Source organism: Muntiacus reevesi, chromosome 12 (assembly GCF_963930625.1).
Source record: "Muntiacus reevesi chromosome 12, mMunRee1.1, whole genome shotgun sequence".
In the NCBI taxonomy this organism is placed as follows: Eukaryota; Metazoa; Chordata; class Mammalia; order Artiodactyla; family Cervidae; genus Muntiacus; species Muntiacus reevesi.
This window is the reverse complement of record NC_089260.1, coordinates 62,597,957-62,621,032: the sequence shown is the minus strand read 5'-3', so window position 1 is coordinate 62,621,032 and position 23,076 is coordinate 62,597,957. Positions and strand designations below refer to the sequence as shown.

Below are 23,076 nucleotides of genomic sequence, written 5' to 3'. Positions count from 1 at the left end.
TACCCATAGCAGTGATTTTTGTTTTTTTTGAATCATAGACTCTTGAAAATTGCCTCAGAAAAATGCTCACATGTACAATTTTCACATGTGATTTTAAGGGAGACTCACTGATCTCTAGCAAAGCTGTGATCCAGGTGTATGAAATCCCATAGTTACACTGTGCCAAAAAGGTGGAGCTGGCGAGAAGCACATACTGTATGCCCACATTACATTGCTTTGATAGTTTTGTGTATATTTTCTCAAGATTTCAGCCTCTGCTTCCTAGTTCATACTACTAGTGATATGCATGTTTTCTACACTACTGTGGTGTTATCATTGGGCACATTTTCATCTGTCCTTTCAGTCGGTCAGTTCACTGTCTCAGTTGTGTTCACCCCTTTGTGACCCCATGGACTGCAGCACACCAGGTTCTCTGTCCGTCACCAACTCCCAGAGCTTGCTCAGATTCACGTCCATTGAGTTGGTGATGCCATCCAGCCATCTCGTCCTCTATTGTCCCCTTCCCCTTCTGCCTTCAGTCTTTCCCAGCATCAAGGTCTTTTCCAGTGAGTCAGTTCTTTGCATCAGGTGGCCAAAGTATTGGAGTTTCAGAGTTCCGCTTCAACATCAGTCCTCCCAGTGAACACTCAGGACTGATCTCCTTTAGGAGTGACTGGTTTGATCTCCTTGTAGTCCAAGGGATTCTCTAGAGTCTTCTCCAGCACCACAGTTCAGTGCTCAGTTTTCTTTATGGTTCAACTTTCACATCCATACACGACTATTGGAAAAACGATGGCTTTGACTAGATGGACCTTTGTCGACAAAGTAATAACTCTGTTTTTGAATATGCTGTCTAGGTTTGTCATAGCTTTTCTTCCAAGGAGCAAGTGTCTTAATTTCATGGCTGCAGTCACCATTTGCAGTGATTTTGGAGCCCCCAAAAATAAAGCCTGTCATTTTTTCCATTGTTTCCCCATCTGTTTGCCATGAAGTCATGGGACTGGATTCTGTGATCTTAGTTTTTTGAATGTTGAGTTTTAGACCAGCTTTTTCACTCTCCGCTTTCACTTTCATCAAGAGGCTCTTCAGTTCTTCATTTTCTGCCATAAGGGTGGTGTCACCTGCATGTCTGAGTTTATTGATATTTCTCCTGGCAATCTTGATTCCAGTTGTGCTACATCCAGCCCTGTGTTTCTCATGATGTACTCTGCATATACATTAAATAAGCAGGGTGACAATATACAGCCTTGATGTACTCCTTTCCCAATTTGGAACCAGTCTGTTGTTCCACGTCCAGTTCTAACTGTTGCTTCTTGACCTGCATACAGATTTCTCAGGAGGCAGGTAAGGTGGTCTGGTATTCCCATCTCTTTAAGAATCTTCCACAGTCTGTCATGATCCACAGTCAAAGGCTTTGGCATAGTCAATAAAGCAGATGTTTTCTGGAACTCTTGCTTTTTCTGTGATTCAGCGGATATTGGCAATTTGATCTCTGTTTCCTCTGCCTTTTCTCCATCCAGCTTAAACACCTGGAAATTCTTGGTTCACGTCCTGCTGAAGCCTGGCTTGGGAGAATTTTGATCATAAAAGAGACAGACACAACTTAGTGACTAAACAGCCCGGATAATACAGTTGACCTTTGAACAGTGTGGTGGTGGATAGGGGCACTGACCCTGTGTGCATCGGATATCCATGTATAACTTACAGTCAGCCCTACGCATGTGGGTTGCCCACATAGTTCTGCATCTGCAGATTAAACCAACAAAGGATCATGTAGTACTGTAGTATTTACTGTTGGAAAAAACCAGATGTAATTGGACCTTCTCATTTCAGGCCTGTGTTGTTAAAGGGCCAGCTGTAGTTTAAAAAAATTAACATCAACAACAAATCCAACCTGTTTGACCTTTATTAAAAAAATTGCCAAATAAAGAATAATTTTCTACAGTGGTTTATGAGGGTTGTATTTCAGATTATCTTGGTGCTATCAGAGGCTCTGTTTCTCTCTAGTCAGCTGGAAATGCTGGTATCAAAAGTGTGAACATTTTTGCTTTATCTTTGAAGGAGAAAAAGACCATCTTAATCCTTTTTGCTTGCTGAGCTGATACAGACTATGTAACAATTTACAATTTAATGATGTTCTTACAGTCTCTCTATAGATCTTAAAGTTTGTCTCTTAATTCTCTTTTAGGGAAAAAAGTATCCTCTAACAGAAAAATTGAACATCTAAAATTTTAAAGTTATGTACATGTCCACTTTTCCTTATGCTTTGCCTAGAATGTGGCTCCCTCCTCCAGTCCCCTTCCTAGAGGTACAGAGACCTCAGCACAGCCATAGACAGAAATTCTAGCAACCATCTCCTCCTTTCCTCATCACATTGGAGACGACAGGCTATAATTGTACAGTTTGATTTGAAAATAAAAACTGTAGTGGCCACCTTTGAAATCCCATATTCCAAATATCCACATTGCATTTATATTTTTACTTAGAAAGCCTATTAAGGTTATTTAGAATTTTAAAGAAAAAGTATCATAATAAAATTGTGCCTTCATGTCCTTAGGTGCATTCATTTGATGGTACCAAGGAAGCAGCAGCTGCTTTGATGGACTTGGGTCTCTATATAGGGTTTAATGGTTGGTAGGTCCTTAAGTGCTTTTAACTTTTATATTAAGCAGATTCCTTAAATTGTTTTATAGTGAATTGCTGATAAAGATTTAAATTTGTTTTATTAAAATTTGTGTATGTGTATTGTATTGACCTTGGTCTGTGCATTTTAGTAATAAATGTAAGAAATAGTATGTTACTATTAGAGATTAAAGCTTGAAAATTATAAACCGCTATCCTGTGTTCCAGTGATGGAAAACAATTTTTTGCTGGCTTCAGCAGCTAGCTTTCTCTAGCAATGCAGTTTATTTTCAGATCACTTTATCCCTTTAAAACATGTATGTATTCCCAGCATTGCATATACATATACATAATATATACATAATATACATGATATCCATCTATGAGGGAAAGGTCACACTATGACAGTCGTCTTCTGTCTGTAGGCCAAGAAACGGAGGCACAGAGAAGTTAGGAAACAGGTGTAAAGTCGCTCAGTGTGAGAACTTTATACTCTTCCTCACTTGGTAACCTTCCTGCTTTTATATACACTTAAACTTCAGGCACCCAATGCAGTCCACTAGCATGCTGGGTCCCTGGGCTCAGTTTCTTCCAAGTTTTTTAATTTGGCGTTTTTACCAGTGTCTTTTCTCAGCTATCAGTGTCGTTCAATAAATAAATTGCGAAATAGTAAGACTTCCTTCCCCTCTTCAGTGTTTTAGTTCATTATTTTTATTATATATAATTTTTTTTTTTTTTACTAAATTCCATTTTTGAAAATAGAAATATGAAATTATTTGCTTTAGAATTAAGACTTAAGTAAATGTCCTAGATGTTTCTTTCATATTTTAATCAATGATTTAGTTTTATAGTACATTACAGGTGGCTCAGTAGTAAAGAATCCTGCTGCCAAGCAGGAGACAAGAGTTTGATCCCTGGGTTGGGAAGATGCCCTGGAGAAGGGAGTGGCAACCCACTCCATTATTCTTGCCAGAAAAATCCCATGGACAGAGGAGCCTGGTGGGCTACAGTCCATGTGGTCGCAGAGTCTCAGACACAACAGCAGCAGCAGCACCCTTAAGTGAAATTGTGGGTCAGCACGCCCGGTTCTGGCCTGTCCCACAAGGAGCTTCCAGGAACAATCTCCATTCAGAGAGCTGGCAGTAAAATAGTCCTATTTACACAAGAGCAGAGGAAACCCAACATGGGCAACCCAGGCTTCCTTAAACATAACCAGGGGACCATCAGATAAATGAGGTGAACCAGCAGAAAGAAAAAGACCCAGATAAACAGAAAAATTAACATTAGAGGAAACTATTTAGGGAAAAGCACTTTAAAAGAGATCTTTTAAAGATTAGAGATGTTTCATCTATAAAACATGAACAGAATGCTAAGGAAAAATACAAAAGTAAGAGCTTCTTAAAGATTAAAAAAAAAACTTAAAAACTTTAATTTTTAAAAAAGATTAAAAATGTGTTAAAAATAACAGCACCACTGGAGGAAGCTAGGGAATCAACACACTTAAAAGATTTTTTTATTTTGCAACTCCTTATGAACTAATCAGTCTAGGCATTGGGGCATCCACATCTGACTTAAAGGACAACTAGATATTATGTGCTTCTGGACAGAAGATCATACATACTACTGCCTTTGAAATTCTTGCAAAAAAATAAAATTCAACTTAAATCCGATCAAGATTCTGGATTGCACTTTAGAGCTCCTTGAAGAAATGCAGAGGACGCAGGACCCTGTTAAAAGACAACGCACAGATGAAGTCAAGGCGGGGAGATTATCAGGGCAAACAACTGGTTTTCTTCAACATATTTCGTGGGGGAAGAAAGATGCAGGTGAAGTTAATAGGTTAAGAAATTTAGAACACTGATGACCAACTGTAATATTTGTCCCTCATTTGAACCCTAGGTCAAACAAAAGGAGTAGGTATGACAATTTGAATACTAGATATGATAAAGAGTTGGATTTTTCTTAGACATAATAGTATTGTTTTTTAAAAAATCCTTACGCTTAGAGATGTGTTAAAATGTTGAATCCATACAACTTTCCTTATATAGGAGACAGTAGGGGTAAGTGGATGCACAAGATCAATCAGGAGTTGATAACTGATGGGGCTAGATAATAAATACAGGCAGAGAGTTCTATATATTCTAGTTGTGTATCTATCTGAAACTCCATAAAGAGTTATAAGAGGTCTTGAAATAAAAAGTGCAACATAAAGACAGTATTAGTCATTATCGCATTATATAGCAAACCATCCCAAAACTCACTGGCATATTACATTAAACTTTAACACTCATGGGTTTGAGTCTGGTGGGGTTTAATTGATAATGTGAGCTCTCTGCCACAGGGTACATGTTGGGTTCAGATCTTCACCCTATGTTTTCATTCCAGGTGCCTAGACACCCAGGTAGCAGCTACCTGGCGCATGCTAATCTCAGATGATCCTGAGATTGCCATTGTAAATCATAAAAGTGCATTCCAAGCCTCTGGCCATATCCCGTTGGTCAAAGACAGTCTTGAGGCCATGGCCAGATTCAGGTTCCTTCTTCCTACTAAGAAATGGCAAAGATGCAGATACATAATTCTGTCAAAGGAGAGAGAATTGGGACCAATAATCCAGTCTGTCTCAGAGTCTGAAAATGAAAATTAATCCCCCAGAAAAAGAGGTATGAAAGAAGCAGGACCTAGGAGACAAATTCAGGAGTCCTAAACTTGACTAATGAAAGTCCCAGAGGGAAGAGAGAAAATGAAAGAGGAAACGTCCTGTTTTTCCATGTTTTCCCTGAGTTAGGCATGGGGGAAAATCTCAATCAGAAGGTTCCAACTGCCTAAATGGATGAAAATGTTTCATGCTCGGACACGTTACAAAGTTTCAGAATGTCTAGAGAGTAGTGGAAGATCCTTCAAGTTTCCAGATTTGGGAGGGTGAGGAATGGGGGTTGCAATGCAAGATCTTTAAAAGATTGTTTAACATAGACTGTTACAGAAAGTTATTGGATGATCAACTGATAAACATAAAAAATTTCATCCCCTGAAGTGAGATCTGCTTGGAACAGATCTTAATCTGGATTCTATAGGGAAAGGATGTGCAAACACTTTTCTAAAGTACACTTCCATTGTAGCCAACCAAAGTTTTCCTTCAGGATTTTGGGTTAGTTTTGCAATCTGTTTTAAACAAGTTTATAGTATGAAAAAGTTGTTACTCATTAAATACATTTTTATATATAAGTAACCTTTCTTTTTAAAGCTCACTGAAAACTGAGGCTAATTTGGAAGTTCTAAAGTCAATACCTAGTGAAAAATTAATGATTGAGACTGGTAAGTTTGCTTTTAGAACTTAATTTTCATATTAAACCATACCCCCAAGAGTTAGAGAAAAGTAATAATAAATATTTTATTTTGAAAAGCATGCTTAAACCTCAACAATTATACTTGTCAGAAAGTCTTTGGGGAGTTGTAATAGAAAAATATTCATGCAAGTGATTTTTTCAATCTAGAAGCTTGACTAAGCCTAAGCATTTAAAAATGCAGTGTGAGACTATGTGGTAACTAAGGAGATTATTTTATTAAACAAGAATGGATTCAAAAGCTATTCAGAATTTTTTTTATACAATGGCTTAATTGTACAATACTTTTAAAGTAATGCAAACTTTAAATCAAATTGGGTTTAAGAATTTTAGAAATTAATCTGTTGCCTCTCAGAATATAAAGTTCAGAGCTAAAAATTCTGTCTATAGTCTGAACTTGAGGCTCTTCTTATACACATGGAGTTTTTAAATAAAGTCAAGACTGAGTCATTCTGAAGAAATCAGCTATATTTCCTTAGGGAAGTCATGAAAATTATTAATGGTTGTAAAATGTGTAAACTATTTTAATTCTTTATTAGAGAGTTAGGTAAGTAAATAATCCCAGTATTCAAAGCACAGTTGGGGACTTCCCTGGCAGTCCAGTGGTTAAGACTTCATGCTTCCAATGCAGGGGGCGTGGGTTTGATCCCTGGTCAGGAAACTAAGATCCTGCATACTGTTTTACATTCAGTAGAGGCAAAAAAAGTTTTAAATGTTTTCATGTTACTACTGTATTTTATTTTAGCTTTAGATCATTTTTTAAAAGCATATTGTTAGTGGGGAAAAGAGGAATAACAGTTTTAAAAGAATTTATACAGTTCAGGATTTCATCTTGCACTTTCTTAAAGCTGTTTTCTGTTGCCTTTTACCATTTAAGCTGAATCATGGCTTATATTTTTTAGAGGTTATGTAATAGTTTGATAATATTCACTAAAATAAAAATAACTTAAAAAGGTAGATCTCTTTGAGAATCTTTCTTTGCTTACCTTTAGATGCACCTTGGTGTGGAGTCAAAAGTACACATGCTGGATCAAAATATATAAAAACTTCATTTCCTACCAAAAAGAAGTGGGAAAACGGGCACTGTTTGAAAGACAGAAATGAACCCTGCCATATAATGTAAGTATCTTGTTTTCAGGGCCTTCAGAATATTAAAGTCAATCACCAACACTGTTTACAAAATGAATTCAAGGTACAGAATTAAAGTTGGATGAAATCCAAATGATGTTATCAAAGACCATTTTAATGCAGTGATTTGGAGGAATTTGTATCAGCTTTTTTTTTTTTTCCCATACCCTCTCAACCCAAAGTGGTTTTACTATAGCAGTAAGAACTTTAAGTGATTCTAGTCATTTGTCATTTTGTAGGGAGGGGGAAAGCTCTTAAAGCTCTCCATAGACAGAATTACCTTACCTGGCTTAAGTTCTGTTATCTTGCAGGTTTCCTGCTGATGGTTATAAAAGCAATCTTAGCAGGAGACCCAAAAGATTTCACAGCTTGAATAAACCTAAGAAATAACACTGTTCTTTAAGCCTCTGAACAAAAGGACAAATCATAGAAAGGATTTCCTTTTTCCAACTGGAAAAAAGTGCAGAACTTTACAGAATTTTACTTCCTTGGGAAAATCAATATTTGCAAACTGAAAAAATTTTTAAACTACCTTTCAGAAATAAACATGCTTCTAGTCTAATGCTGAATACTAATTAGCATCTATTAACAGTTTTAATTATTTGAATAGAGATTCCCCCTCCCCCCACTTTAGACTGTAAATTCCATGAAATACATTCTGGAGCTCTTGTCAAGTATCAGGGGACATACAGGTTACTGAGGCCCTCACCCCACCAGATAAGCAGGTGCACTGTGCCAGGTACTTTGGGTAAGGCATTAAACAAGTCTGACAAAGATCCTCCTGGAGCAAACAAGCAGATAGTAAGTATAGTCCAAGACAGCGGTGCTGTTATAGGGGTAGGGACACACACAGGGCAGAGCAGCTGCCTGCCCTGAGGGGAGACAGGGTGCTTAACTCAAGTGACATTTCAACTGTTTACTGAGCTGGGCTGGGAGTTGGGCCAGACGGAGATAAACACTCAGCTTGAGTGAAGGCAGGCTGGGGAAGAGCTGGGAACAGTGACCGCAGTGTGGCAGAAAGTAGGATGCTCAGTAAGTGATAGGGAGGACAGGCCAGAGAGTGCAGCCCATGTGCCACCCACCTGCGGTTTAGATTTTATCAGGACCCAAAGGATTTTAAGTAGGAAAGCTATTGAACTGGTATCAATCAATCCATGTGGAGAAAAGACTGGAAGGGAGACTGGTGGCAGGAATCATATTGATTTCTCAGTATTATGTATTAATTTCCAGTTCCAAGTAGTCTATAGAAGAAAACTCTAACTTGCTAAGAAAACTGGGTCTTTAGTGTCACTTTAAATGTTAATAGATTTTCTTTTAGCATATTTTGTCAGATAAAAATTTCAGTCACTTCATTTAATATATGTTAAACAAAGCATTTGTCACTATTATAGAACTTAAAAGTTCCAGTTAATTGCTAATCTCTGTCTCTTGATTCCTCTAGGTGTTCATATTTTACAAACCCGTAAAGGGAAACAAAAAGCTTAAGACAAAGAATATTTAAACGTTTAATTTGACTGAATTTTTTAATTCATGCATAGGAAATATTCTGTCTACATGCAATATTGCTAGAAAACACTGCTGATAATTACCGTCATTCTAGGCAAAGAGTGAAAGACGGGCACCTCTCCTTTGCAGGGCGAAACCTACGGGAAGAGAAAGCGCCTCTCCCCCCACCCCCGCCCACCCCCAGTGCACTTCCAAGCACCGTGCTCTAACTTCCTCTGCTGTCACTGTGCTGCTGATGATGCGGCAGTTTCTTGCCCTTTACAACTAGTTCTCTAAGCTATGGCTTTCAAACTCTTGACTGCTATCCCCACAATACCACACTGTGTGACTTGGTACACATTTGCATCTATAAATATAACCCAAACAAAAATGGAACACTATTTCCCTTACTAAATGCAAGTGTACTTTTAATTTTTTAAAAGTTCATCATGACCCACTAATGTGTAATGACCCCCAGTTTAAAAGGGCTCATTATTTTCACTGGTTAGTTCCACAACCGTAGGACACATAATATGGGCTGGCTTTGTAATTTACTTGAACCTGGTTCCTGGCTCTAGTTACATGCAAGATTGTCCCAGAAATTTATTTCTAATTGCTTTGTTTTAAATATCCTAGCAGTTAAACTTTTCTGTTAACACTGCTGAAAACTTTAATACATACTGTTAGGCTTTTTATGCTAAAGATGCTAAAACAGTATCTTTTCATTTATGTGAAAAAAGATAAATATCTTTAAAACAATATTTACTTAGAAATTTAACCATCTATTTTTGTTTTGTTTTAGTCAAATACTGGAGATAATGTCAGCAGTAAGAGATGAAGATCCACTGGAACTAGCCAATACACTATATAACAACACTATTAAAATATTTTTTCCTGATATGTAATTGATATGTCTCCCATTTTCCCACCGTGTATATAAAATTTCATGATAAAACTTAAGTTTCAATAAAGGAATTCTCTGGAAGTTGTCTAAAGAGGTATCATATCACTGCATACCACCCATGAAGTCAGATCAGAATTTTCTAAAATCACTTAATTTTGGTTTAAAATAGTGAAAACCCCCCAAAGTATTTCATTTTGTAATCTTAAAAGTTTAAAAGGACAATGTTATGACAATGCTGCAAAGACAGAATGGCTAATAAATATACTGATTTTTACATCAAAATTAAAACCATTAGCACATCCTGGTTTATACCAAAGTTTAGCTGCTATAAATAAGCTTACTTCTCAACTCCCACAGTCTCTGATCTGAATCATTACTTTGAAACCCAGCTCAACTACAGTGCTAATCTCAAGTGTCAAAAAAGTCTCAGTCACTTCTGACAGCCTATTTTCCCCTTAATTGCAAAATACTCTACATACATATAGAATTTATCCTCTGGTCCAAGTTGTTTTATTTCCTTGATTTAACATAGTTTCCCCTGATTTGCATTTTTATTCTCTCGCACCCATTTCAAAGAAAAACTAGGGTCCCGAGTTGGATACATCACAGATTTTCATTGAGGAATCTTTGGCACAGTTGACGCACCCTATTATTACATCTATTAAAAAGTTATTTGTTCAAATTTGTCATAAAAATGTGAAAACATTTTATTCTATGTACAATAATGTACACAAATTTAAATAGGTCACCAAAGAGACCAGAAGTAATTAAAGAGGTATATTTACAGTAGCACATCACAGTAAACGGAAAACCATTCACAGATTCAACATTGATACTGTTTTTGTGCTTGGTTACACACTGAAGTGAAGCAGATTACTCCATTCTGGATGAACTGAATTTTAAAGATACCTCAATGATCAGTGAATGCTATTTTAATCAGTATCGTCATCGATCAGTTCTTCAGCTGCTGTGCCTGTGTGCTGAATCACTCCGTTTCTTTCTCTCTGAGCATCATCATCACAATCTGTACTGTCATCTTCATTCAATTCCCTGTCAGATTCGGCAGCAGCTTCTTGTATAGCTTCCTCTGGATTTTCATTGGGTGCAATAAATCCATTGTTGTTAGATGTATTTGTGTTATCCTTGATATCATCTTCAATGTACACTTTTTGATGGCACATTGGACAAGTATCTTGAATGTACAGCCATTTCCGAAGGCAAAGTGCGTGGAAATAGTGATTACACGGTGTGATCCGAGCAGATGTTGTAAACTCATGGTAGCAGATTGCACATACGTCATCTATCTCTTGTAGGCGGCTCCCCTTTATTTCAGGAAGTGAATTAATTTTTTTTACAGCAGTTCTACGATTCATGAATGTCTTCCAGCCATTTTTCGCTTGTAAGTAGATGTTAAAATAGGCATGTAAGCACATCATACAAGCCCGGATTTTACTTCCTGACTCAAACATCATAGTATAAGCCCCATTTCCAAACATTACTACTCCAAATATAAATTCAATAATATTGCCTGTTGAACGAACATAGTAGACATAATCATCAAGCTTTTCCCAGAGGACATTATAGTAGCCATCAATCATGAATAACGTATAAACAGTGAGAGAAACTATTACTTTTAAGCAGAGCTCCACACAAAAGGCTGTAACTGCAAATAACCATGTATTTAGTGCATAGTGATGCCAAAGAACATAACTGAGTATAACAGGAAGAATAAACAGGCAAGCAGAAACAAAGAGCACAGGAAAATGTCTACGAAAAGATGACACATGAGAGGCACTGAGCGACATTAATACGGGGTCTGTCATTCCATGGATGAAATGCAGGACTGCTGTTAATAAAAGGCACATGTTTCTGCTTAAGCGAATAAGTCTCTCTTCTGGTCTTAGCCCACTTAAACCAGTCTGAAGAGCCAAAATGAAAAATAAAACAGGTGCTACAAAGCCAAGTCGCCTGTCGTCTTCTTCAGTCGATCCAATGAAGGCCAATATTCCAAGACCCAAGTAGTGGGCTACTGAGGAGATGACAGCACTCATGCCCAGGACAGTGAGTGTGGAGTCACATCCACTAATGATAAGGTTGCAAATGAGGTCCCAGAAATCGTCCCAAGAGAGAAAGAAGGAATCCGTTTCACTGGCCATTCTTAAAATGTACACTAACACTGTAGCCTGAGCTGTAACTCTCGTCAGCCAGAAGACTCGCAGGACATCTGGGAAGCGAATCCTCTTCCACGTGTCCTCCATTAATAACTGTAACCCATAAATTCGATACATGTGCCTCACTAAAAGGTAAACGTATCTTGTGGAATAATAAAACCACTTAAGTTTCACTGCCAAGACAAGCACTGTATTTAATGTGAGAATCAAGGAAGAAGTAAAAACTAAAGTCTCTCGGATGTGTAACGGTAGTTCTGTGATTAAGCCTATTACAGGAACCAAGAGATCCAAAATAATTAACTGTGAATAGATGGAACGAATCTGGAGTAGTGTGATGTATCCAATTCCAAATGTTAGCTGTAGAACAATGAGTGCCATCCACAGCGAGGGCCCTTTTCGAGGAAGCAGCTCAATTCCAAAAGCTGATGTGTTGTAGGCACCATAGAAGTCAATGTGCAAAGCAGCATAATAATTTACCAACACTGAAGTCGCAGCTAATAGAAAGGCTGAGCTGTACATGTAAAACTTGAAAAGTGATCGCTGTGACAAGATCAGGACAATACTGGATACAAATATACCTAAAAAAAAGAGAGAAAGAGGTCATTCGAATGAAACTTTGTTAAAGAATGTTTTTCCATTAAAAGTTATGATATTCTTCCTTTAATAGGTATGAACATTTTCAAACTGATGAACATTATGCCTCAAGACAATTTAGGCTTAACGGTCAATAAATGTTTTGTAAAATCAGAGTTCAACAGGACAGATCAAACATATCCTTAACATCTTACTCCTTATTTTCTAATTTTCAAAGTAATTCAAGTAGCATTATATCTCCAGAAACCAAATTACTAAAATATTTCCAAGATGAGATTGTTGTGATATACACAGTTTAACAAGCTTTAAACTTGAAAGAATGTATACTGTAATTTCAAAATTATTCAAAAAGTTTTCTTAGATACACCTGTCATTTAAAAGTGGACATTTAATTTCCAAATACATGGGATTTTGTTTAAAGTATCTTTAATATTAATATCTCATCTTGATACCAAAGCATTTAAATGCTTTCTTCTCTGAAATTACCCTCCGTGTTTTTTTCAGCTTAACTTTATTGAGGCTTTCAATGGGTAGGTGGAAGGTCTCTCCAGGTGAATGTCACATTGCACCTGAAAATATGCGGGTTATTTTCAAATATCCCTTGATACTAACTTCTAACATAATTCCACAGTGATAAGAGAACAGACTCCATATGATCTCAATATCTTTGGACCATGAAATTTCTGCACCTTGTTTTATGTCCCTGGATATGTTCCAGTGTCTCCTAGTTTATAGTCTACAGAAACTTAATAGAATTTGTATACTATTGTCGTGTGAAAACTGTATAAATCTGAATTATGTTGAATTAGTTCACAGTGATTTTCAGGTCTATTATATCCTTCTCTGTATACTAATTCTATTAATTTTTGAGAGTTTGATATTGAAACGCCAACTAAAAATCTTCATTTATCTACTTAAAAAATTGTAATATGTAATTGAACTATATATAACCTTGTTTTGTATTTTCCAAGTCTCCTGTAAATGTGTTATCATACTTTGATAATGTAAAAAAATTTGAAGAAAACCTTAAAAAAATAGTTAAGATAATTTCATTACAAAAACACTAAAAATAAGCAAAATGGACAACATTTATTCCTATTAAATTTTTTTAAAACTTTTAAAAAAAAGTTTTTTAAAAGATTTTTCTTAAAAGTGTTCTTTAGGATGTCAAGTTTAAGTTTTACAATTATAGTTACTCCTATTTCCTCCTTTTACTTAAACTGTGAACTCCTTGCTGGCTCTTATTTTTCCTGCTGCTTAAATCTGAGAATTCTCCCTTGCGTCCAAATTCACTTTCTGTACATACTTTCCTACAGATACCAAACATGTCCTCCAAGTTTCCTTTCTCCTCATGTGTGAATCTTTTTCTTCAAATGTGTGTGTGTACCAAGCTGCTTCAGTCGTGTCCAACTCTGTGACCCCAAAGACTGTAGCCTGCCAGGCTCCTCTGTCCATGGGATTCTCCAGGCAAGAATACTGAAGTGGGCTGCTTTGCCCTCCTCCGGCAGATCTTCCTGATCAAACCCGCATCTCTTTACATATCCCTGCATTGGCAGGTGGGTTTTTTGTTTTATGGGTTTTTTTTTTTGTTTTTTGTTTTTTTTTTTTACCACTAGGGCGCCACCTGGCAAGCCCTTTCTTCAAACAGTCATCCTTCTGATTATTCTTCAAACTAAAGTAGCATTCAGAAAACCAAAACATATTTTAGTAAGTTTCCCCCCCTCCCCAACTCCATAAGCGCCAATATACGGTCTCATATGCACCATCTTTCTTGGTGCTCTGACAAATTTTTAAGTGAGGTTACAATAAACATTATTATCCAAGGTTTCAACTATGGAAACCACATCCAAATATTCACCTATTTCTACTTCTGCACTGCAACTACAATACTCAGAATTTCTAAAACCTAAACCTAAACTCACCTCAAACAGCTCTTCCTTCCAATTTCCAATTTCAGTCAGAGATACCATTATTATTCTTTTAGCTGTACCTCTAGACCCCCATCCTCAAACTCTGATATTAGTGACAAATTCTACTAATACCTATACCTCCCTTTTCCTCAATGACACCCATCTATTAGTCTGTCTCTGTTTCATTCAAATCCACCTACAAGCCACCAAATTGCCTTTCTTCATGTCTGTGCTCAAAATATTGCAGCAGCTCTTACTGATTAAAATCTACAGGTCTTGTTCTAACATTCAAGGACCAATTTGCTATAAAGTATCAGTAATATTCCTCTCAACACAGGAACCAACACTTCAGATTTCTTTCTTAAACACACCCCTTCTTCTCTGCTGTAATTAGTTGTATTTACATTCTTCTCTTTGCCTAGCAGGATGGCCCCATCAACTTCCCAAATCCCTGACTGTCCAAATCCTACCCATCCTACAGACACTAAGACATTACCTGATACTGTAGTTTATAATTGTGTGTGTGCACTTAGTCACTCAGTCATGTCTGACTCTTTGTGACCCCATGGACTGTAGCCCGTCAGGCTCCTTTGTCCATGAGGATTCTCCAGGCAAGAATACTGGAGTGGGATGCCATGCCCTTCTCCAGGGGATCTTCCCAACCCAGTGATAGAATCCTGATCTCCCACATTGCAGGTGGATTCTTTACCAGCTGAGCTACCAGGGAAGCCCCAGTTTATAATAACCTGACCCTAATATATAATGTATCCTTGATAGCAAGCAAGGATCTGAACTTTTACATCTATGGATTCCAAAATATTTTGTAGAAAATAAAGTCCAATTAGTATTCACTAGGGAAATAAACATTTCTGTTGAATTCTGAATTATATTTTTAAAGGCAACCATGAAAGACAGCCCACTTGGAAATGAAAAACTATGACAAGACAAAGCTGAGAAATCAAGCCATGGAGTACAGAAAAAGGGACAAACTCCAAACTAAACATCCATCTCCCCATGTGACTTCAGTATGTAACCAAGACCAACAACGCACGTTACAACGGAGGTGTTTCACAACCCACTGCAGTCAGAAGCAGGAGCCGAGTTCCTCCAAATGATGACTGCCCAAAAATTTTATTTTGGGCCAATCTGTCAGGTCATTTGTGAGAAACAGAACAAAAGAAAACAATCACCTGGAAGGTAAATACATCGACCTCTGTGCAAGAACTACCCGATTTGCTGAGCAAGTGGACCACTAATAATCTCCCAAAAAGCTGTCAGCTGGGAATGGCCCTTTCAATAGAAAATGGGCTTTTTTTTTTTTTTTTTTTTGAACAGGATGATAAACCCCCTTCCATGGGATGTAACAGAAAATAGAATTTATTCAGTCACCACATGCCATATGTAATCTTACTTTCTCTACACAGAAAAACAAAACTCAGTAGTTTTCTCCTGAGACAAAACTTAATCTAAAATAAGTCAAAATTAAATCAAGATAACTTCAGTTCTCCTTTATGCCACTTTTTAAAAAGAGAGAGAGTTAAGTAGAACTGTAAATTATTTTTAATTTGTTATTCACAAAGTGGTAAATTAATCTTTACCGGTCAATATTCATGAACTTTGCTATAACTTATAACCAGACTTTATTCTAATAGCTTTTTTCCCACCACTAAAGCTTATTTTTACACACAGATTAAGGAATGATTTGGGTTTTTAGAAATACTTCCAGATAAAAAGTGCCATTTTGCTTTCTGCAATGTACCAAAAGAAAAAAAGAGAATACGACAGGCAAATAAGGCAGTGAGACTACGACTTCAAAGACTGGGTATCTCCTTGTAAGTAACAATCTTATACTACTCTTTCCTGATCAAAATCACTCCCCAAGATTTAATAGTGACCAACATTTCCTGGTGGTTCAGTGGTAAAGAATCCACCTGCCAGTGCAGGAGACACAAGAGACACCGGTTTGATCCCTGGGTCAGGAAGCTCCCCTAGAGTAGGAAATGGCAACCAGCTCCAGTATTCTGGCCTGGAAAATTCCACAGACAGAGGAGACTGGTGGACTACAGTCCACAGTCCATGGGGTCGCAAACAGTCAGACACAACTGAGTACATGCATGCCACCACAAACATTTTGAGAATAGTATAACATGATTTTAATTCCCACCCAAAGTTTGCATGCATATGAGGTTCTTAAATTTTTCCTTTATACTCATGTTCCTGTGTATGGAATATAGAATCAGCTCTCATTTTCACAGGAAAAATGTAAGTCAGCTTTCCAAGTCTCTCAAGAACTCTTCTCTCTCAAGGCCTTCAGGAAGTGTTGTCAGTAACACCAACGTTTCACTTCATTTTCACAACTCCAGACATTCAACTCTTGATATTTAACCTGTAGGCCTAAGAAAATTTAGCTCCTAGACAGGAGTCCTCATTAGGATTTAAGAGTGACCTGCAATAAGTAATCAAGGCTATATATAAATGCTGCTTTACAAGGAAAAATCACCTTGGGACAGTGGCAAACAGAACTAACTAACATCACAATTTAGGGATCTGGTTCTCCAGTGATTAGAGTTTTACTAAAGTGCTCAAGGCAGGAAAAGAGGCTGGAATCCGAATCAATTCAGGTGCTCTGAAGCTATATATGAATTCAATTCATGAAAGAGTTGAAGGCCTTTTCAATTTAGATTACCAAAAGTAAGCCAACAAAACAAGCAGACCAAAAAAAAAAGCCCAAACAAAAAAAACAAACCACCATGTACATCATACAACAAAATGTTTAACTCTTTTATGTGTAAAGTCCATTCACACCATTAACCATTCTGAAGTTTGGGACTAAAAACTGGAAGGAAATAATAATAATACAACTCCCCAGGTACCTTCAATACCTTTAATATACAACCTAAAGCAAGCTGTGGAAAAACATTTCAACACCTGACAGAATAAAGGTGAAACAGTACTAAAATAAATCTTATAACTGCCTTATTACTCCCAAGGGAAACCTATGCAATGAAATGTAGAACAAATAAAACATCTTGAAATATTAACCTGTAGATGTACCTGACAAACTATAGCATAAAATTTTTTTCTATCAAACTTTTAAAAAAAGACACTCTTATTAATAAGATAAATTGCTTTTTAATTTTAACAAGTATGTTTTTATTAAAAACATATGAACATGATTTTTTTTAAAGTCCAACCCTATAGGTATTAAATGAAGAATTAACCAAATTTTGCATAAACAAACACACTCATGGATAAGTACTTCTTTTTGCTTTTTACCCAAAGGAGACCCCATTATAATGACAGAGGCTTTTTCAACCTTTTCAAAAAACTGCATTTCTGAGTACTCAGTGGGCATCTTCTTACTTATTGACCATTCATGTTTCTTCCTCTGTGAAATGCCAGTTTATCTTTTGCTCATTTATTTATGGAGTTACTTTTCCTTGCTGAAAATAGTCACTTAAAAAATATTCTGACTACAGACTCTTTGTAGCTATCTGTAATGCAATGTGGGGCTGCTCTTTTCTCTTTCTGATGCCCCCTCTGATTAACAGAGGTTTTTAATTTTAATATCACTGAATTTATTATTTCATACATTTGCTTTTATATAATTTTAAAGAACTTTTCCCTTACTCTAAGATAAAAACAAAAAAGTTCTACATTTTCTTCTAACTTTTTAAAGTTCTGCTTTTCACATTAAGATACTAATCCACTTTGAACTATTTATATACTGATGTGAGGTAGGATTCAATATAATTTTTTCCATATAAGTAACTAAATTACCACAAATTGAATAGTCCATATTTACCTCAAATGTACTTCAATTCTACCTCTGAAACACATCAAGTTTCTCCACATACACAGATGGTCTGTTTCTGGGCTTTCAACTCTATGCTCTTTATTGGTCTAGTCCATCTCAGTGGTTCTCAACCAGAATCAGATTTTGCACTAATCATTTGGCCACAATCGCGTCACCCCCACCACCAAAGAATTATCCCTCCAAAATGTCAATGGTATCTGCTCAGACTCCCTAGGCTATCCCAATGCAGTCAATAATTACAATTGCTTCACTTTGTTTTTACAGTCACAAGTTTTCTGAGTTCCTTCTACAGCACCAAAAGTAAGTCACTTTTTGCAACAACAACACTGCATGGCTGTAACTAGTACACATATGAATAGATTCTCTTTCAACAGAGATTTAGATTAACAATTTTTGTTTTGTTATTACCAACAATGCTGCAACAAATATTCTTGCCCACATTTTCTCTAAAACTGTATCTTCAGGCCAAATATTCAGACCTAGACTCGTGAGTCAAAAGGTATAATGAATTTTAATTTCAGTTGACAGTGCCAAGTGACCTTACATAGAAATAACAGCTTACCAAAACTGTTTAACATCATCTATTTTCCCATATCTTTGCCAAACTAGTTTTTATTCAAACTTCGAATTCTTTACCAATCTTGTAAGTAAAATTTTAACTGCATTTCTTTAATTATAAATGAGGCTGAGTAATTTTTGTTTTGCTTATTGACCTTGTGCATTTCATTTACTCTGATATGCTTATCCTGGGGCCTATTTTCCTCTGGGAGTAAATATTTTTCTTATTGGCAGAGTAAAACTCTTACTAGTACTTCAACTAAATATGACACAAATATTTCGCCCTTAGGGTGTCATTTAAAAAAAAACTTTGTGAAAAAGAATTTTGTCATCAAGAAGTTATTTCATTTTTATGTACTCAAATTTATCAAAACTTCCCTTGTAATTTCTGGATTTTCTCTTATGTTTAGAAAGGCCTTTTCAAGCCAATGAATTGTCATTCTATGAGTAATACTATTTTTTTTTCTTCTTTTTCTTTTCTATGAGTAATACTATTAAAACAAACTCCTTTGCTTGCATTTTCTGCCTTGGAATTAGATTTGCTAATTCAGCATTACGCTGCACTGGGTTACATTTCATTTAGCATTTAACACCTCCTAAGAATAACTTAATATTCTTAAAAATTAAGTATATTATGATATGATCTAATTTGGATCTCCAAAATGAGATGCTTTGTATTCTGACCTGCAGAAGCCTCATATTAGTTTGATACCATAAAAATAACAGCTTCTTGTAGGAGAGTAAATTCTTTAGACACTATAAATAAAACTGGATGCAGAACAGATTTCCATCTTGACAATTCTATCTTAAAGAAAAAGGTGAGACTGACAAATTTTGAGATTTATATTCAGTAGTACAGAGAGGTCTACAATTATTAAAAAACTAACCAGGGAGAACAATTGATTTCAACTATCTTTGGGTATCTTTTACACACAAACCTGTCACTTTGAATAACAAACAAGATCCTTCATTGTTTTGCTGTTCGGTTGCTAAGTCAAAACTAACTCTCTGCAACCCACCAGGCTCTCCTGTCCTTCAATGAATGGTCCTCAAATATTTAGGACATTTATTTTTATTCAGGGTGAAATTTTTTACCACCAAAACCAGTTTTTAATAATTTTACTATTCTTATAAATATGATAAATTAGTATAATTACATTGTCATGATGTGAGGAGCTTCCTTTGGGGCTCAGATAGTAAAGAATCTGCCTACAATGCAGGAGACCTGGATGCAATCCCTGGGTCAGGAAGATCCCCTGGAGAAGGAATGGCAACCCACTCCAGTATTCTTGCCTGGAGAATCCCATGGACAGAGGAGTATGGCGGGCTACAGCCAATGGAGTTGCAAAGAGTTGGACATGACTGAGTGACTAATACACACAATGTGAGGAGCAGCCAAGAGATAGACTTGGAAAATATTTTGTATCTTTCATAAAGTCTGACCTAGAGAATATTCTGATATCAAAATTTTTAAATAAACAGCACCAACATTTTGCTGATGACTTCCAAAAACCAAATTATCTGTAACACAGTAGTATGATCTTAACTGAAGTATAAAAATTTTGTTTAAAAGCTATTAATACCATGTTTACTAGTAGCTAACAATTAAATGTTCCTTACTAGATTCCAGATACTGTTATAAGAGCATATAGCCTTACTTATTGCCCTTAACACTCTGTAAGAGAGATACAATATGGTTCATCTTCAAAAAGGTAAAGAAAAGAGGCACGCAGGTAAGTAACTTCACAGAAGTCACATTCTTATTTAACCTGTCAAATACTAACTTCCATGATTTGCTACAAAAATAAGAAGCATGGATATAGTACAAAGAAAATACCAGTTCAATGTTCTTGAACTACAAAAGAGTTAATCAAAGAAAATACTCCTTTAAAGTTCCCTAGCCTGAAGCTCAACCATGAGCGCCCTGTATTGAAGTACCTGGTATACATGCCAGAACATTCAAGACATTGGCTACACTGCTGCCAGAATGACTTTGTGAATCCTCTCTAACCCAGTTTTGGGTTTGTTTTTTTTGTTTGGTTCCTCCTGCTTGGCCTCCTGCCTCCTCTCAAAGCAGACTAGGGAAAGCCCCTCCTACCACCCTCAAATCTGTTACACTTGTTATTTATTGCCCAAAACAGAACTGAGTAATTTCAAATTTCATGAAGCTTTCTAGGAGTCTGTTAGCTTCTACTCTCTAGCAAACTTTCTCTTCTCCTATGGGGTTCAGGAATAGAAATGATCAACGTTCTCCATTTCTCAGTCTCCCCACCCCAGGAATCAGCACAGGTACTGACTACAGGCATGTATGTTATCCTGCCATCAATTAAGGTGGAGAGGTGTGTGTGTGGGGGGGGGGGGTGGCAGTCATGAGTGCAGCTGGGACCACCTTTCTACTTATATAATGAAACAAGCAACTGTCTTATCATGATGAGGAACTTCTAAATGACATGAATACAATGCTTTCCCAACAGGTCCCTGTTCTTATTCATTTCACTGTAACATTATTTAACTAACTTCATTTTTATCCCCCCAAATATCAGGATTAAACAAAATATGTTAAGTACAAAACATTAAGGTTGCTAATTCTCTTTTTATATTGTGGTACAAAACAGTAGTTTCAGGTGAATAATATAATGATTCGCTATTTCAATATACTGGAAATCACACAGCTCCATTTTTGCTACAAATGATGAGGGCATCACACTTTTGCAGCGTTAAGTGGGATTACGTTACTGCAAGTCTTGTGCTAAGGAACATCACATTCACATTTGTTAGTTTTAAGGCCTAGCGTTATGATCATTACTATACCATTCTGTATCTGGATTACAGCTGTACTGAGGAAGAAAATGAGGCACCCCTGATGTCTTAAGACAATGTTAAGACTAGGATCTTGCTGTGTATCAACCTCTGGAACTTTCAGTTTCCTCACCTGTAAAATGAAACTATTCGTAACACCACCCAACTTCCTTTGAGGGATTTTTGAAAGTCAGGTTAGATAACACCAGTGAAAATGCACTGCAAAAGTAAAGTATCAAAAAAGGTCAAATGTTGTTATTTATCGCTGAAAAGAAAACTCTATTATTTTTTAAAAGAATAAAGTAGCAACAGATGGCTTCTCAGACAGGCTTAGAAAGGATCTCACCATCCGCTCGTCCTCAGCAACACTTCAAAAGAACTACCTCACTAAAACCTGACACCCTAATTACTTCATCAACAAAATCTGCCACGTTTCAATTTCTTAAAAACTTAAACAGAAATGCTTCTCACCCCAGCAATGCAAGACAAAACGGGGAATGAAGTACAACATGCTTTTCACACTCCACTGTTATACAACGAAGATACTGATTTTCATAAATCTCATCAGTTTCTAGCCACCTTTTTATAACCGTTCTCAATACCTTCTTCTCTATTCACGGAAAATTTTAGGACTCATTATCAAGTATCACCTTCTTCATGAAGGTCTTTGGCAAGTCTCAAGGTTTGATTGACATTCTCTTTCGTGTGGGTGTCATTCAGACAACAACACACGAATACTGCGCACTTTGGAAAGGGGGAAACTGAGGCCCAGGCCTTGACACGACGAGCCCAAGGTCACACACGGCGAGATGCCAAAACGTAAGCAGAGGTGCTGTTTTTCCAAGGCTGTCCGTAGGACGCGGTGAGACAGGACTCACTCCCCAAGAGAGCAGCAGGCACAGGGCCACATGCTCGCACATCGCTGTTTCCTCCCCACCCTCACTCAAGAGGCAAAAACCAACAGGAGGCTGACTCGCCGGGAGGATCGCTCTGCTGTCAACTCCGACACAAGTGTCATCTCCTCCCGCCCGGCCCACAAAGACGCCGCCCCGGGGTGGGGGGTAAACGAAACTAGTTGACACACACACGCCCCACCCCCCCATCCACCTGCGCACGGCCGCCCTCCCCCTCCTGCACTTCTCGGCCCGCTGAGCAGTCCCCGGACGCATCCTACCCCGTTCCCCTCACCAAGGAGCCGGAGGAAGATCTGGAGTCCAATGCAGAACCGGCTTTGGCTGGAATCGTAGTAGTTGTTGAAAATGGCGTCGATGATGTAGAGGCAGGGCACCCGGAGCGCCACTTCGAGCGCCGCCCAGACCTGCTGATGGGCCATCCGCACCTGCTGCTGCGGGGGCCCCACCGCCGCCATGAGCCGCTGCCACACCGGGGCTGGGCGGGCCGGGTAAGGCCGCGCGGGGCAGGGCCCGGGACGGCGGCCGGGGGCGGAGGCGAAGGCAGGCGACTCCGCCCCCGCCCTCCCTCCTCTCGTGTCTCTCTCACGGCCCGCCCCGCCGCCCGCTCGCGTCTCTCGAGCTGGAGCAGGCGGCGGAGGCGGCGGCTGAGGCAGCGGCGGCGGCTCCCGGGAGGCCTCCGGGTGTCGGTGTTTCCGGCCGGCTACGGTCTGGCTCCTCCTCCCTCCACCGCCTCCCCCGCCCGCGGAGCCACCATCTTGACCTCGCCCGCCCGCCTCTGCCGTTGCTGCTGTTGCCAGACCGGGAGGCCGCGCCCGCGATCACGCGAGACCGCGGGGCCCGCGCGCCGACGCTCG

At 38.0% G+C, this 23,076-nt stretch overlaps 2 protein-coding genes across 3 annotated transcripts in view; one reads left to right on the top strand and one right to left on the bottom strand.

The window, feature by feature from the left end:
- The window catches only part of TATDN1 (TatD DNase domain containing 1), a 31,627-nt gene extending 22,087 nt beyond the window's left edge, over positions 1-9,540 (top strand). For both annotated transcript variants that reach the window (XM_065903505.1, XM_065903506.1), the window contains 4 exons: positions 2,537-2,613; positions 5,843-5,913; positions 6,935-7,061; positions 9,358-9,540. In XM_065903505.1, the coding sequence (XP_065759577.1) occupies positions 2,537-2,613; positions 5,843-5,913; positions 6,935-7,061; positions 9,358-9,460 (378 nt within the window). In that variant the 3' untranslated portion in view covers positions 9,461-9,540. The remainder of the gene's footprint in view (positions 1-2,536; positions 2,614-5,842; positions 5,914-6,934; positions 7,062-9,357) is intronic.
- A 601-nt stretch (positions 9,541-10,141) lies between these two features.
- RNF139 (ring finger protein 139) lies at positions 10,142-23,047 on the bottom strand. Its single transcript, XM_065903503.1, has 2 exons — positions 22,497-23,047; positions 10,142-12,208 (listed from the first exon to the last, which is right to left on the bottom strand). The coding sequence occupies exons 1-2, from the start codon at positions 22,675-22,677 to the stop codon at positions 10,392-10,394; spliced, it is 1,998 nt and encodes a 665-aa protein (XP_065759575.1). The 5' UTR covers positions 22,678-23,047; the 3' UTR covers positions 10,142-10,391.
- Positions 23,048-23,076: the final 29 nt, after the last annotated feature.